The following is a 16956-nucleotide window of genomic DNA, read 5'->3' on the forward strand; positions in this document are numbered from 1 at the left end:
GGATGAAAGCTGAAGATCCATGTGCTGAGCTCCAGGGTGACTTGCCATTGGTGGCACAGGTGACCACAAGCATTAAATCAAACCTACAACCCTTAAAACTCCGGCATTATAATCAGTTTAAAGGAACATTTACAGATCCACACTCCAGTGCTTTGATTGACCTTCACTGGGGCATGTGATGGCCACATTTGGTCGACAAACAGTTAACATTTATTAAAAAAATGTCTTGAGCCCAAATGTTCTGAAATTTCTTTATTTCCAGCAGTTAAAATCCTGCGAACATCAAAACCCTTTGCCTAACCCCAGATTGTAAAACTGTGAGAGGAAATGTACATAAACAGTTATACTGGAGTTCAGCTCCAGCAGCTTTTGATTTAAAACCATTGAAAGATTATTAAACTGTAGCCAAATGCTATATAAATAAGTTCAGCATTTTTGTAACTTTTTACATGTTGTAGATTATGAATGAATTCAAAACATGCTAAAAAATAAATCCGCTGCTAAAAGCCACCTTGTACAGAAGGAGAACTGACTCTGAAGACAAGTGGTGGAAACCAACTGAAGGTCAAACAGTGCTGGAGGAACCTTTGACCCAGTAGGTGCCCGGGGTTGCAGCAGGTTCACGGAGCGTGGAGGACAGCAGTTAGTTCAGTGACTGTGAAACCCTCTCTCTCACGTAGCAGCAGAAGTCAAACCTCCAGTGACACACTTCATGGTCCCTTTTAACTAGGTGCACAATGACCCCCATCGATTTAAACACTAATCAGGTACGGGCTCTACACGAGTTGGGAAAATCCTTTAATAATTAAAGATTCTGCACTATTTACACAGGAGGGATGCAGGAAAAGCACAGATACAACTGTGAGCAATCAGAGGTCAACCTGGGGTCCACAACGGCCAGCAATGTTGCCCATCCCTAAGTGCCTGTGAGAAGGTGGTGGGGAGCCACTGCCTTAGACTGCTACAGTCCTTCTGGTGAAGGTGCTCTGTCCAGGAATTAGACCCAATGACAATGAAGGAATGGTGATACATTTCCAGCTGGTGCTGCACAAACTGTGGAGGAGCCTGTTGGTGGTGGTGTCCCTATGAGTCTGTTGCCCTTATCCTTGGCGGGTGGTGCTATCAGAGTAGCCTGGGCGGGTACCTGCAGTGTATCCTGTAGACCGGGGACTCTGTGTGCCAGTGGTGGAGGGACTGAACATTCAGGGTGGGGAATGGGGTGCTAATCAAGCTGCTGCTTTGTCCTGGATGGTGTTGAGCTTTAAGTGTTGTTGGAACTGGCCTCGTGGAGTGTGTTCCATCACTTCCTGACTTACACCATGTAGGTGGGGAAAGGCTGAGTGTGTAAGGAGACAAATTACTCGCCAGGAGATACCCAGCCTCTGACTTGTTCTTGTGACCATGGTATTTATGTGGCTGATCCAGCTAAGTTTTTGGTTCATGGTGGGGGAGCGGGTGATGGATAAGACTGTTGAATGTCAAGAGTAGGTGTTAAGTTCCCTGTTACTGGAAACAGTCTTTGCCTGGCATTTTTGTGGCATGAATATTTATTGCCAATTACTGTATCAGACTATGCCTGAATGTTGTCTTAAGTTTTATGCATGAAACACAGGCTGCTTCTCTCGCTGAGTTGTGAGTGGAATTGAACATTATGCGGTCATCAGCAAAGATCCCCACATCTGACCTTAGGATGGAAGGAAGATCATTGATGAAGCAGCTGAAGATGATTGGGCCTAGGACACTGCCAGAGGAACTCCTGCAGTGATATTCTGGGACTGGGGTGATTGACCTCCAACACCCACAACCATCTTCCTCTGGTTGGAGGATTTTCTCATTGATGTCCATTATCTGTTTTACCAGGGTTCCTTGATGCTACACTCAGTCATGTTCTGTCTTAATGTCACCTCACCTCTGGAATTCAGCTCCTTGGTCCATGTTTGGATCAAGGTTGGGATGAGGTATGGAGATGAGTGTCCTGGTGGGACACATCGAGAGCAGGTGCTACTTGACAGCACTGTCGGTGAAGAGTTCCATCACTCTGCAGGTGACTGAGAGCGGACTGATTAGGTGGTGATCAGCTGGTTTGGATTTGTCCTGCTTTCTGTGAACAGCACATTCCTGGGCATAAGGTTGGATAGCTGCCAGTGTTGGGACTGTACTGGAACAGCTCGAGCCACAGCAGGGTGTGCAGCGCAGGTGTCCAGTCCTACAGCTGGGATGTTGTCTGGTTCCAGAGCCTTTGCTGTAACCAGTGCTCCCAGCTGTTTCTCACTGTCACCTGAAGGGACTGGGCTCAGAGTGATGGACCCGATGAACATTCACCCTTCAGCAAATCTGTTGCTGGTTGGTCCTTGTGGACCCTATATACATCCCTAGTGAGTGTGGGCTGGGCTCAGGTTGGACAGGACACAGCAGAGAGAGAAGTAGAGTTACCTGGAGAATGTGTTCCAGGAATGTCCGGGGAAGAGGGATTTGTGTCCCAAGAATGTCCGGGGATGAGGGATGTGTGTTCCAGGAACATCTGGGGATTAGGGATGTGTGTTCCAGGAATGTCCTGGGATGATGGATCTGTGTTCTTGCTGTGAAATGAAACATGAGGCAGAACAGAGACCCCTGGAACACAGAGGATCCACAGGAGACGCTGGAATCTGGAGCATCACACAATCTGCTGGAGGAGCTCAGCGGGTCGAGCAGCATCTGTGGGGGTAAACGAATTGTTGACATTTCAGTTTGAGACCCTGCATCAGGTCTAGAAGCCCTCCTGATGCAGGGTTTCGACCCGAAACATCAACAGTTCCTTTCCTCCCACAGGTGCTGCTCAGCCCGCTGAGATCCTCCAGCAGATTGGTTGTTGCTCCCTGGAGGCGACTGTTCAAGTGGCAGATCAAACAGCAGAAAGCAGCAAACACAAGGCTCCGGTGTAATACCAGGGCATTTATTTGTCCAAATCCATGAGATAAATTCTCTACCTGATACAGAGAAAGATCCCAGGTTTATCTACTGGGAAAGGCTGGTAAAGGGGGGGAGGGTCGATTACAATTAGAGTTTTCTTCAGCCAAGATGCTGCTGTTTCCATTTGTTGGAACCTGAATGTCAGGGTGGGGCCATGGTTAAACCGCTCACTGATACACCAAGCTGACCAACATAACCCTGGGAGTGTCTCAGGGGCTTCACGTAATGGAGCACAGAACCTGAAGGGAATGGAACAACCCACGCTGGCAGTGGGGCATGGTCACCGAGCCCATGACCCAGTTGCTGTCTGTGTGGAGTTTGCATGTTCTCCCTGTGACCGTGTGGGTTTCCCTCGGGTGCTCCGGTTTCCTCCCCATTTCAATGACGTGCGGGTCAGTGGGTTAATTTGTTGCTGTAAATTGCCCCCAGTGTTTGGGTGAGGGGTAGAATCAGTGGGGAAGTTAATGGGAATCCAACCTTTGCACTGAGTCAGCCCACCAGACCCCAGATGAACAGTGTGCAGCTGAGAAAGGGTGGGGTTGGGGGGAGAGAGGGGAGGGGGCAGAGGACTTTTTCAGCTTCTTAATGGGATTGGGCAACTCTGGCAAGTCACCTCTGAGGAGAGGAATCAGCGCCAGGTCAGGACTGATGAACAGCCGCTGAGCTGGAATGTTGACACTTCCTGAATCCCAAGGATTCCCAGCTTTTCCCGTTGTATTTTAACTACAAACTGAGTGACCACTTGGTGATTAGACGCAGAAACTCCTAAACCAACTGACAGATTACTGGCAGCTCCACACAAATCCAAGTAGGATTGTCATCACCACACACCCTCAGACTGACTGTCACCACACTCTCAGACTGTCCGTCACACTGACCGTCACTGTGCACCCTCAGACTGTCCGTCACACTGTCACCACACTCTCAGACTATCCGTCACAATGACCGTCACCACACCCTCAGACAACAAACAGCCTCACTGTGCTCTCCACATTCTGTGAAACCTCACTCCAGAACTTTAATTTTAAAGATCACATTGTGGTTGTAATGGGAAAGTGAAGCAGAAGAAGCCCAAATATAAAATGTTTAACACAGTACAAAATGCTCCCAAAAGATATATTTCCTAATCTACCATTAAAAAAAGTTGTTCATTTATTTGCAAAAAGTAAGTGACCTGACACTGGTCAGTCAACCTCGAGCCGGCCGCTGGTCAGACAGAGATACAACAAGTTGCTTCTGCTTTCTCAGACTTTGAGGAGGTTACTGACCCAGACTTGGGCACCAAGATGAAACTTACTGGACAATTACTGACCAGTGTCCTCAACCCATGGAATTCCCTTTTTAAAGTATTTGCATAAAGGATCATTTGGTTTCTCTGCTGTCCGATCCTTGCTGGGAGACTTCTTTGAATGGTTGGGCACAGTGCCACCTCTCTCCTGGTCTGCAATGGACAAGTTGCCCAAGGTTGGGATATGCTAGCTTCTGAAAGACACGGAGCAATTTAAACATCCACGGCCTGGCGCTGAGCCAAGAGCAGTGGCCCACGGTGTCACGCCCAGTGGCCGCTCCCACGCAGGCGAGGAGTTAAAGGGAAAAAGTGGGATTTCTTTGCCGACCAGTTTTAGCTGTGCAGAGAGAACCCCACTTCAGTGGTAGGGGTTGGGGCATAGAGGAGAAGTTAACTCAGGGTCACTGCTACAAGAACCTAGGTTTGGTATGTGAGTGACTGCAGTCACCACGTCACACAGAAGAAGAGAGCTTAGTACTTTAATTTTCTTTGGCAAAAGAGAAGGGACGCTCACTCCAGAAACAGATGTGAAGTGAGGTTCAGGTGTGAGCGCTGGTGACTGCTGGACACTCAGAGTTGATGGGGCAGTGACCCACTGCCCACACCAAGACTAGGCCTTGTACTTTTTACCACCTCTGGAGATTTGATGAAACAAGGTCATCGAGAAAGCCATTCCGAGAATCTGGAAAAGAACAAAATGCGACCAAAGTCAACATCCTACGGTGACATTTCTGCCATCGTTGATCTGCTCGCCCTCTGAACCCTGCCCGGCCCAGGACCAGCAGCAAGGAGGGGGCTGGATGGGCAGGTTGTTCACTGGTGCCGCACAGTGTGGGCTTCAGGTCACACTGTGCTTGTAGAGTTCAATGCGCCTGAATCAGTGGTTTCCATAGCACCCAGACTGTGTGGGGACGTAAGGTGAGCGGGAGAGGCAACTCCTTGGTCCAGGGTTCTGTTGGAATTCCTTTGCTCTAACAGGTGCCAGAGGGAGGGGTACAGAGTTTGGACCAATAGCCCGTGTTTTCACATCTCTTCATGCCCAGAGAGGGGAGAGGGGTTATCGGGGGTCCATGCTCTAGACAAAAGAGCAGATCTCACTGAAACGTACAAGATTCTGACAGGAGGCATGGGGTCAGTGAGGGAAAGTGATGTGAAGGTAAATGATCAGACCTGACCCTACTGAATGGTGAAGCAGGCATGGGGGGAGAGGAGGGGGAGGTGGGGCAGGGGTAAGTCTGTGAGGGGAGGAGTCTGGGGGGGGGTGGTGTCAGGGATCTCCGCGGGGGGGGACTGTGGGTCGGGCAGCAGGAATCTCTGACTTGGGTGAAGGTCAACTGCGCTGAGACTGTGGACAGCTTGCTGCCCTGCAGCAGACTAGACTGCTAGACACTGGGGAACAGACTGGAGTCTAGACAGCCAGACACTGGGGAGCTGGGGCGTGGGGCCAGTGGGCTCTTAAGACGGGAGTCTGTTTACGAGAGGTCCTTACCTGGATCAACACAATGGACATCGCAACAGAGCCGAGAACAACTGTCTGTTGCTCAACAAATGCCTCAATCTTATCGTAGCAGCCCTGAAACACAGGAAGGGAGAGTCACCAGTGCGTCCCACAGGACAACAGAAGATTCATGGAACACTTCAGGGAACTTACCTTGGCAAACCATTTGCTGGAATCGTGCTGTCCACAATCCTTACTGTACTCCTGACAGCAGGAATCAGGAACCACATTATTCCCCTTGATAGTGCCCCAGTCGGTGGAGTTATCCACTCCACAACACTCATACTGAGAGAAGGAGAGAGAAGCAAGAGGTCACACACAGTTCAGGAAGGGCAAGGGCAGGGAGATGGCTGGCCAAAGGGAGAACGAGAGAGGGAGTGTGGGGGAGAAGGGCGATGGGCTGAAGAAAAAGTGGGGGAGGGACTGAGGAGCTGGTGGGAGAGGGTGAAGGGGAGAGGGAGAGGGTTGCATGTGGGTTAGGGCAGATGCCGCCAGTAAACATAGAGGCAGATCCAATCGGCCTGTCAGAATCAGTTTGTAGGGATGTCATTTTTTTCTTCAGTTAGATTAAAATCTATTAAACGTGAGATATAAAAATTCTTAGAAGTGAAATTAATTTTTACTATAGAGTTGAGGATTGTCGGGGATGTGATCCAACAGAAGAGTTGCCTCCCCGTTCCCAGCTCACCAGCACCCCATTCCCAGCTCACCAGCACCCCATTCCCAGCTCACCAGCACCCCGTTCCCAGCTCACCAGCACCCCGTTCCCAGCTCACCAGCACCCCGTTCCCAGCTCACCAGCACCTCATTCCCAGCTCACCAGCACCCCGTTCCCAGCTCACCAGCACCTCATTCCCAGCTCACCAGCACCCCGTTCCCAGCTCACCAGCACCTCATTCCCAGCTCACCAGCACCCCGTTCCCAGCTCACCAGCACCTCATTCCCAGCTCACCAGCACCCCGTTCCCAGCTCACCAGCACCCCATTCCCAGCTCACCAGCACCTCATTCCCAGCTCACCAGCACCCCGTTCCCAGCTCACCAGCACCCCATTCACAGCTCACCAGCACCTCATTCCCAGCTCACCAGCACCCCGTTCCCAGCTCACCAGCACCCCATTCCCAGCTCACCAGCACCTCATTCCCAGCTCACCAGCACCCCGTTCCCACTTCACCAGTACCCCACTCGCGCTTCACCAGCACCCCATTCCCGCTTCACCAGCACCCCATTCCCAGCTCACCAGCACCCCATTCCCAGCTCACCAGCACCCCATTCCCAGTTCACCAGCACCCCATTCCCAGCTCACCAGCACCTCATTCCCGGTTCACCAGCACCCCATTCCCAGCTCACCAGCACCCCATTCCCGGTTCACCAGCACCCCATTCCCGCTTCACCAGCACCCCATTCCCAGCTCACCAGCACCCCATTCCCAGCTCACCAGCACCCCATTCCCGGTTCACCAGCACCTCATTCCCGGTTCACCAGCACCTCATTCCCGGTTCACCAGCACCCCATTCCCAGCTCACCAGCACCTCATTCCCAGTTCACCAGCACCCCACTCGCGCTTCACCAGCACCCCATTCCCAGTTCACCAGCACCCCATTCCCGCTTCACCAGCACCCCATTCCCGCTTCACCAGCACCCCATTCCCAGTTCACCAGCACCCCATTCCCGGTTCACCAGCACCCCATTCCCGCTTCACCAGCACCCCATTCCCGCTTCACCAGCACCCCATTCCCACCCCAGCGATATGTCACCTTGTTTCCCCCCACTTCAGTCACCAGCCCGAGGGGGCTGCGTGGAGGAAATCGAGGGGGTGGAGGAGGGTTTGAGGTGCGGGATTGGCATCAGGTAGGTGTGGAAGGCCGACATGGTAGTGCGGCAGGTAGTGCTGCTGCCTCCCAGCTCCAGTGACCCGGGTTTGATCCTGACCTCCGCTGCTGTGTGTGGAGTCTGCACATTCTCCCTGTGACTGCATGGGTTCACACTGGGTGCGCCGGTTCCCTCCCACATCCCGGCTGGTGGGTTACTTGCCCCCAGTGTGTAGGTGGGGAATTGGAGTGCGGCTGATGGGAACGTGAGAGGGAGAATGGGTTACGGGGAATGGGATTGATGGGATTCCTCTGACGGCCAGCATAGGCTCGAGCTGCCTCATTGGTGAGAGGGGGCAGAGGGTGCTGGTGGTGGGGGCTCTGTGACCACTGGTGTACCACAGGGATCGCTGCTGGGACCTTTGTCGTTTGTGATATAAATGCCTTGGATGTGGATGTAGGAGCTGCAGATGACACAAAACTGCCATAGCCATAGTTATACAGCACGGAAATGGCCCTTTGGCCCAACTGGTCCATGCTAACCAAGATGCTCCATCCAAGCCCATGTTTGGCCCATAACCTTCTAAACCTTTCCTATCCATGTTATGGTGTTGTGGATAGTATTCCTAGGTTGTCTCAGGCCACAGCAGGCTCTTGATCCGATGGAAAGTTGGGCGGAATGTTGGCAGATGGAACTTAATCCCAGCAAGTGTGAGGTGATGCATTTTGGAAAGCCAAATGAGGTAGGACATACACAACAAATGTTAGGGCACCAAGGAATGTTGATGAACAGAGAGGCCTTGGGGTTCAACTCCACAGCTCCCTGAAAGTGACAACACAGAGGGATAGGGTGTGAAGAAGGCATACGGCATACTTGCCTTCATTGGTTGGGGCACAGAATATAAAAGTTGGGACGCTATGTTGCAACTTTACTGAACACTGGTTAGACCACACTTGCAGTTTTGGTCACCACATTACAGGAAGTATGTGTTGGCACTGGGGAGAGTGCAGAGGGGATTCACCAGGATGTTGCCTGGATCTGAGGACTTCGGTTATGGGGAGAGATTGGAGAGGCTGGGCTTGTCTTCCCTGGAGTGAAGGAGGGGGTGACCTGATGGAGGTGTATAAGGTTATGAGACAGAGATGGAGTGGTTGGTCAGAATCCTTTTCCCATGGTGGGGGTATCAAACACCAGAGGGCACAGGTTTAAGGTGAGAGGAGCTTTAAAGGGTATCTGAGGGGCAAGTTTTTCACACAGAGAGTGGTTGATACCTGGAACTCCCTGCGGAGGAGGTGATGGAGTCAGAGACAGTCATTACGTTTAAGGGACATTTAAACAGACACGTCAGTAGACAAGGCACAGAAGGATATGGTCCTAATGTGGGCGAACAGGATTAGTGTAGATGGACAAAAAGGTCAGCATGGACGTGTTGGGCCGAAGGGCCTGTTTCTGTGCTGTACGATGTCATCCACCATGGAAACAGGCCATTCGGCCCTTCATGTCCATGTGGATCGGTGAGCACCCATCCGCATTATTCCCACCTTCCAGCACCTAGCCCGGGGCCTCTGTACTGAGGCGACTCGTGCATCTGGAAACTTCTCGAGCGATGGTGGGAGAGGAGAGTGCGTGCAGGGGGAGGGGTGGAGTGGGTACGACTGCCCCTACCTCGGTCTGAATGATGTTCCAGGCGTTGGTCAGGCCGATGTTGCCCTCTGTACCGTACAGTGACAGCCCCGTCTTCAGGTCCTCTCGGGCGTACTCTGCCACCTGTCGAGAGGCAGAAATCTTCAGCCACAGCTGGAGACCCACGCACAGTCCTCAGTAACAACACAAGGCAGGAGGCTGACACACATACAGCGCAGCCCAACACATGTATCACGCAGCCCAACACACATACAGCACAGCACAACACATGTACCATGCAGTGCCAACACATGTACCGTGCAACGTTAACACATACCTCGTAGTGCCAACACGTATCACACAGCACCAACACAAGCAAAGTGCGGCACCAATACACAGCTCAGCACAGCGCCAACATATGGCACAGCATGACACCAACACAGCTCAGCACAACATGACACCAACACACACACAGTACGTCACCGACACACTCACAGCGTGACACTGACACATACACGACGTGAGACCGACACACACACACACGCACACACACACACACACGTTACCCACACACTCACAGCGTGACACTGACACACACACACTCTCACACACAACACCGACCCACACACACAGTACGACATCGATGTGCACACAGTACGTCACCGATACACTCACAGCGTAACACCAACACACACATGGCGTGACACCGACACACTCACAGCGTGATACTGACATATATAGCGCGACACCAACACACAGTGTTACACCGACAAAACACACAGCGTGACCCTGACACACACATCAGGCTGACCACATCACACTGAAGCCCATCACAGTCTCACTGTTTACTACCCTGAACTGCACTAAGTTTTGTGTCAACTGCAAATTTGGAAGTTGTGCTCTGATCTCCCACTTGCAAATTATTAATAAAGAAAAACTGAGGTTCTGACCCTGGGCAAATCCCTCCAATCCTAGAAACAGCCTATCACCACCTTGCCTTCTGTACGAAGCAGCCCTTTTATTCCATGCCCTCAGTCCTGATGACAAGCCTCCTATGTGGCACTTCATCACAGCCTTTAGGAGACTGACCACAACGAGCACATTTCCCTCACAAACCTCGATCACTACTTACATACGATTTGCTGTTAACAAATCCTTGTGGCCAACCAGCAGTTCAGGTTACAACCCATTCTGTTCCACAGGACCCCCTCGGTGTGAAGCCTTTATCCTCACACCTTCCTTTGAACAAAGACATAAGGTTTGCAGTGTTGCCGTCCTCAGGAACTGCCCATAAATCTATGTGTAAACACAGGTCAGGCAGCTGCTCGGAGAGAGAAACAGAGTTATCCCTCTGGGTCACTGCCCTTTCACCACAATTAGAAAACAGGTACATTATATGTTGTAGAGGAGGAGGGTTGGATGGAGAGAGAGGAGGGAGTGTCTGTGATAGGGTGAGGGCTGAGAGAGGTGGAATACACCGGTGGTGAAGGCTCGTTACTCATAGCCAATTTGCCTTGACACAGTGTAAGCAGAGTGGGCTGAACGAGGACGGAGAGAGGAGTAAAACAGGACTTGTGCACTGTAATATCTCGCTCCAATTGTACATGTCAACTCCACACCGAGTACAGAGTGAACCTTGGACTCTGCCCACACTGGGAGGGAATACTAGTGACAGAACTGAAGGTTCACCAGATGGGTTCCTAGGATCGAGGGTCCTATGTGGACAGATTAAGCAGATGGTGTCTATGCTGAGTTTACAAGAATCAGAGGTGACCTCACTGAAACATACAGATTTCTTAAGGGCCTGACAGGAAATCTGCAGAGCCAAAGTTCGAAAGCCGGGGTGTCATACAGATTTCTTAAGGGCCTGACAGGAAATCTGCAGAGCCAAAGTTCGAAAGCCGGGGTGTCTAAACCCAAGGGTGTCTGAATCAAGGGGTGTCTGAACCCAGGTCTGTCGAAACCCAGGAGTGTCTGAACCTAAGGGTGTCTGAACCCAGGTCTGTCTGAACCCAGAGGTGTCTGAACCCAAGGAGTGGCCATTCAGGACTGGGATAAGATCAGAATCAGGTTTATTATCACTAAAATATGTTGCGAAATTTGCTGTTTTGCAGCAGCTGGACAGTGCAAGACATAAAAATTACTGTAAGTTATGAAAACAAATAAATAGTGCAAAAGAGGAATGACAAGGTAGTGTTCATGGACCATTCAGAAATCTGATGACGGAGGGGAAGAAGCTGAGTGTGGGTCTTCAGGCTCCTGTACCTCCTCCCCAATGGCAGTAACGTGACGAGGGCTGTCCCAGGTGGTGAGGGTCCTTAATGATGTATGTTGCCTTCTTGAGGCACAGCCTCTTGACAATGTCCTCGATGAGCTGTGCTTAGCCACACAGTCATGAGTGTAGAGAGAGTGGGCTAAGCACTCATCCTTGAGGTGCGCCTGTGTTGATTGTCAGCGAGGAGGAGATGTTACTATCGATCCACACTGACTGTGGTCTCCCGGTAAGGAAGTCAAAGATCCAGTTGCAGAGGGAGGTACAGAGGGCCAGGTTTTGAAGCTTGTTGATTAGTACTGAGGGGATGATGGTGTTGAACGCCGAGCTGTAATCGATAAACAGCAGCCTGACGTATGTTTTGCTGTTGTCTAGGTGCCCCAAAGCCAAGTGGAGAGCCGGTGAGATTGTGTCCACTGTAGACCTGTTGTGGTGGTAGGCAAATTGCAGTGGGTCCAGGTCCTTGCTCAGGCAGGAGTTAATTCTAGCCATGACCAACCTCTCAAAGCACTTCATCACAGTAGATGTGAGTGCTACCGGGTGATAGTCGATGAAGCAGCTCACCCTGCTCTTTATGAAATTTATTCACCCAAAGGTTGGCTAATCTTTGATATTCTTTACTGAGGCAGTGAAGGATGGATTATTGGATATAAACGGGAAGAGGTGGGCTACAAACCTGGGATCTAGATGGCCCCAGACCATTTAGTGATGAAGAAGTGGAATTAATAAGTATTTTAGACAGAGGCAGAACGGTACAACTGATCCTGGGCACCTTTCATAGAAACATAGAAAACCTACAGCACAATTCAGGCCCTTTGGCCCACAAAGCTGTGCTGAACATGTCCCTACCTTAGAGACCCATAGCCCTCTATTTTTCTCAGCTCTATGTACCTATCCAAAAGTCTCTTAAAAGACCCTATCGTATCCGCCTCTACCACCGTTGCCAGCAGCCCATTCCACGCACTCACCACTCTCTGAGTAAAAAACTTACCCCTGACATCTCCTCTGTACCTACTCCCCCGCACCTTAAACCTGTGTCCTCTTGTGGCCACCATTTCATCTACGTATAGACTGGTCAAACCAAATTAGCTGTAATACAGTGGGGGAGAAATTCCAGGAGTGAGTTTATAAATGTTGTTAGAACAGCACATGGAGAAATCAACTGGAGGACAGGCCATCTGAGACTATGCAATGATGAGCGGGCTGGCAGTGAGTGGATGGGCCGAACTGCCTGTCTGTGCTCACTCACCACAATGCCAGAGCCACCTTCTGCTGGTGTGGATGGTTTACCTGAGGACCCTCCCCACTTTCAAACAAAGAAGTGGTTTACACAAGGGCTGAGGAGGTTTACTGATGGTAATCTGGGTCTGGAGAAATCTGTCAACTGCAGCTCACCCTGTGCATGAGGACGTGGATGGAGCTCCCGGTTAAAGTGTTTTGTGAGATTGCTATTGGCAGCAAGGAGTAGGTCATGGGCTCAGGACAGGAGGGACTGATCCTTCTTTACAGGTGATTAGCTGCCACCATCTGGTGTATCAGATAGAGCCAATCCTTGTATCCCTGATTACAAGGACAACCCTGTCTAACACCAGCAACAACCCAACTCACACTTATCTTCACTTAGGGCAAGGGCAACCTTTTGTCATTGTTTACACTTTTTCAGGGATTTAAATCAATATTGTCCTTGCACTTTGTCGATCCAGGTGCTGGGTTGAAAGCAGGACATGGGATTCTAGCACAAGCCAAGCAAGTGCCTTCCCCTGAACTCACATCATGGGGCCAGGCCACTGGTGGAAGCAGAAAGCTCCCAATCCACAGCTGCCAATGAAAGGACACTTACTGTAAGGAGACAAGCAGGGCAAGGATTCCAATGTCTGAGCAATTTCATTCCTTCTGCCAAAGATGTTACTGGGACTGGAGGGCTTGAGTTATATGGAGAGGCAGGATAGGCTGGGACTCTTTCTTCTGGAGTGTTGGGGGCTGAGGGGTGACCTTATAGAGGTTTGTAAAATCATGAGGGGTGTAGATAAGGTGGATTGTCACAGGCTTTTTCCCAGAATTGGCTAAAAATTGGCTTGGTGGAAGAGGCAGAAGGTGGGAGTGGAGGGTGTTTTTCAGATTGGAGGCCAGTGACCAGTGGTGTGCCACAGGGATCGGTGCTGGGCCCCCTGTTGTTTGTGATATATATCAATGATCTGGATGAGAATGTAGGTGGCATGGTTAGTAAGTTTGTGGATGACACCAAAATTGGTGGTGTGGGGGACAGTGAAGAAGGTTGTCTAAGGTGACAACTGGGAAAGTGGGGCCAAGGAACGGCAGGATGGAATTTAACTCAGACAAGTGCAAAGTGACACATTGTGGGAAGTTAAACCAGGGCAGGACTTACAGTGAATGACAGGGCCCTCGGAGACAGGTACAGGTACATAGTTCCCTGGAAGTGGTGACACAGGTAGATAGAGTGGTGAAGACTGCCCAATACTCACTTTCATCGGCTGAGGCATTGAGAATGAGTTGGGACATCACGTTACAGTTGTACGGTTGCCCGCCACGTCCATGCCGACCTACAATAATCCCATCTGCCCACATTAGGACCGTATCCTTCTGTGCCTTGTCTGTCTAAATGTCCCTTAAATGCAGTGACTGTATCTGATTCCACCAGCTCCTCCAGCAGCGAGTTCCAGATATCACCCACTCTCTGTGTAAAATACTTACCCCTCGGATCCCCTTTAAACCTCCTCCCTCTCACCTGAAACCTGTGCTGTCTGGTGTTTGATGAGGGTGAAAGTATCAGGTTGGATAAGGAGCGTACAGAAGGGAGGTGAAGAAGGAGCAGGAAAGAGAGGGGAGAACAGACTATTGGCCAACAGGGGTGGAGGCAGAACTTCCCCAGGGTAAGGTTGACAACAACTGATGGACAATGTGGGACAACAAGTGGTTTCAACAGAGAGCAGGGAAATGTATTCCACAAACACTGCTGAGGCTCCACGGATGAATAGACACAAGGGAACAATTAAAGGCCAGGAAAGAGGTAGGAACGATGTACAGACCCAAGGAGAGCATGGAAAGAGAGAATATGGAGAAGTCATCGAGTCGTACAGCATGGAAACAGGCTCTTCAGCCCTTCATGCCAACCCCTTTGCCCATCTACACTATTTGCTCTACACTATCTGCTTTGCCTATTCAGTTGTCTATCTGAATATCTCTTAAACGTGGTGACTGTACCTGATTCCACCTCCTCCAGCAGCAAGTTCCAGATATCACCCACTCTCTGTGTAAAATACTTGCCCTCAGATCCCCTTTAAACCTCCTTCCTCTCACCTTGAGCCTGTGCTCTCTGGTGTTTGATACCCCCACTGTGGGAAGAAGATTCTATCTACACTGTCCATGCCTCTCATGACATTATACACCTCCATCAGGTCACCTCTCAGCCTCCTTTGCTCCATGGAAAACAAGCCCACCCTCTCCAATCTCTTCCCATAGCTAAAGTCCTCCAGTCCAGGCAACATCCTGGTGAATCCCCTCTGCACTTTCTCCAGTGCGACCACATCCCTCCTGTAGTGTGGTGACCAGAACTGCAAACAGTGGTCCAAGTGTGGCCTGACCAGTGTTTGGTAAAGTTACAACATAACGTCCCAACCTTTATATTCCATATCCCAATTTATGAGAAGGTAAACATGCCTTGTGCCTTCTTCAGCACCCTATCTAATTGTGCTCCCACTTTCAAGGAACTATGGACTTGAACCCCAAGCTTCCTCTGTTCATCAACATTCCTTATATTTTCTGTACATGTCCCACCCCTATCTGACTTCCCAGAATGCATCACGTCACACTTGTCGGGATTAAGTTCCACCTGCCAACGTTCTGCCCAACTTTCCATCAGATCTACATCCTGCTGTAACCTTAGACAACCTTCCTCACCATCCACAACACCACTGACGTGTATCATCTGCAAACCTATGTGTATCATACCTCCCGCATCCAAGTCATTAATTTCTATCACAAACAAGGGTCCCAGCATCAGTACACCGCTAGTGCAACACACAATCTGCGGGAGGAACTCAGCGGGTCAGGCAGAATCTGTGGCAGGAAATGGACAGTTGACGTTTCAGGTCGAGACCCTTCATCTGGACAGATGGTACACCACTTGTTTCAAACTTCCAATCAGAAACACAGTCAAAAGATAAGTAGGAAGGCAAAGAGGACACTCGGTGAAGGTGGAACCAGAAGGGTGAGGAATGTAGTAAGGTGTGATCTGGAACACACTGCTTTAAAGGACAGTGAAGCAATTCCAATGGGAATTTTCAAAAGGAATTGGATAAATGTTTAGATGGTAGGATGACAAGGTGGGTAAGATGCTTACAGGATGCCTTTGGTCATTAGCCATTGCACAACCCACAGTAGGGAGCGTATGTGAGAACTGTAGACAGCACCAATTAGACCACAACCTTTACACTGCGTTTACTCCTGTGCACAGGTCAGCACTTTACAGGAAGTGTGTGTTGGCACGGGAGAGGGACCATTTACCAGGAAGTGTTCAGGATGGGAAAACTTCAATTATGAGGAAGGACTGGATAATCAAGGCTTGTTTTCTTTCGAATAGAGGAGGCTCAAGAGGAATTAATTGAAGTAGATAAAATTATTAGGGTTTATAAAGTGCAAGAGGGTATAAAATCAAAAAAGATATAGAGTCATACAGCAGAGAAGCAGGCCTTTGAGCCCACACCATCCATGCAAGGCCATATCTAGAATTGCCTCATTCCCCTGCACTCAGCCCTTAGCCTTAAAGGTCATGGTCAAGTGAGAGTTCTGGTGTGCTTGCCTTCATACACCGAGGCATTCAGTGTGAGAGACAGGACATCATGTTACAGTTACACACAGTTTGGTTGGACCACACTGGAGTATTGTGGATAGTTCTGGCCACCACACCACAGGAGGATGTGGTAGCAATAAAGAGACAGCAGGAGAGGGTCACCAGGAATTTGACACGAGACTGCAGATGAGTGGTGAGGGGGAGAAAATTAAAAGGGATCTGAGGGGTAGGTTTTTTGCACAGAGCACTCCCTCGTTATGTGGAATGAGCTGACAGAGAAGGTGGTGGAGGCAGCTGCAGTTACAACATTTAAAAGGCGTTTGGACAGGTACTTTGGCAGGAGAGAAGTTGAGGGATACGGGCCTGATGCAGGCAGATGGGATCAGTGCAGAAAGGCCAAGGTGGGCTGTGAAGGAGCTGTTTCTGTGGTTCTACAAAGTCCACACAATGATACAGGGAAAATAAATTGCGCTATAATTACACGTGGAATTTGCCACCTTTAAACTGCCCAGTCTCCATCCCCAGATCTTTCATCTTTCCCACTGCAAGCTGCTGGCGTCTCTCATTGTTGGACCTCATACTATTTTTGTGAAAAGCTTCTTTCAGGAAAGTTCAGTGGATTAAATCAGTAAATCACATGAATTATTGATGCTGAAGAAGGCACAGTGCTCCACCTCCCTCAGACTGTGCAGCAGATTCCCAC

General features: G+C 50.2%; 1 protein-coding gene across 3 annotated transcripts in view; it reads right to left on the reverse strand.

Moving 5' to 3' along the window:
* Nucleotides 1-237: 237 nt before the first annotated feature.
* Nucleotides 238-16956, reverse strand: part of tspan9a (tetraspanin 9a) — a 137633-nt gene continuing 120914 nt past the window's right edge. For all 3 annotated transcript variants that reach the window (XM_052029820.1, XM_052029821.1, XM_052029818.1), the window contains 4 exons: nucleotides 9214-9315; nucleotides 5892-6023; nucleotides 5730-5813; nucleotides 238-4922 (listed from right to left, as the gene is read on the reverse strand). In XM_052029820.1, coding sequence (XP_051885780.1) covers nucleotides 4851-4922; nucleotides 5730-5813; nucleotides 5892-6023; nucleotides 9214-9315 — 390 coding nt within the window. In that variant the 3' untranslated portion in view covers nucleotides 238-4850. The remainder of the gene's footprint in view (nucleotides 4923-5729; nucleotides 5814-5891; nucleotides 6024-9213; nucleotides 9316-16956) is intronic.

This window comes from Pristis pectinata, chromosome 15, assembly GCF_009764475.1.
Source record: "Pristis pectinata isolate sPriPec2 chromosome 15, sPriPec2.1.pri, whole genome shotgun sequence".
Classification (NCBI taxonomy): domain Eukaryota; kingdom Metazoa; phylum Chordata; class Chondrichthyes; order Rhinopristiformes; family Pristidae; genus Pristis; species Pristis pectinata.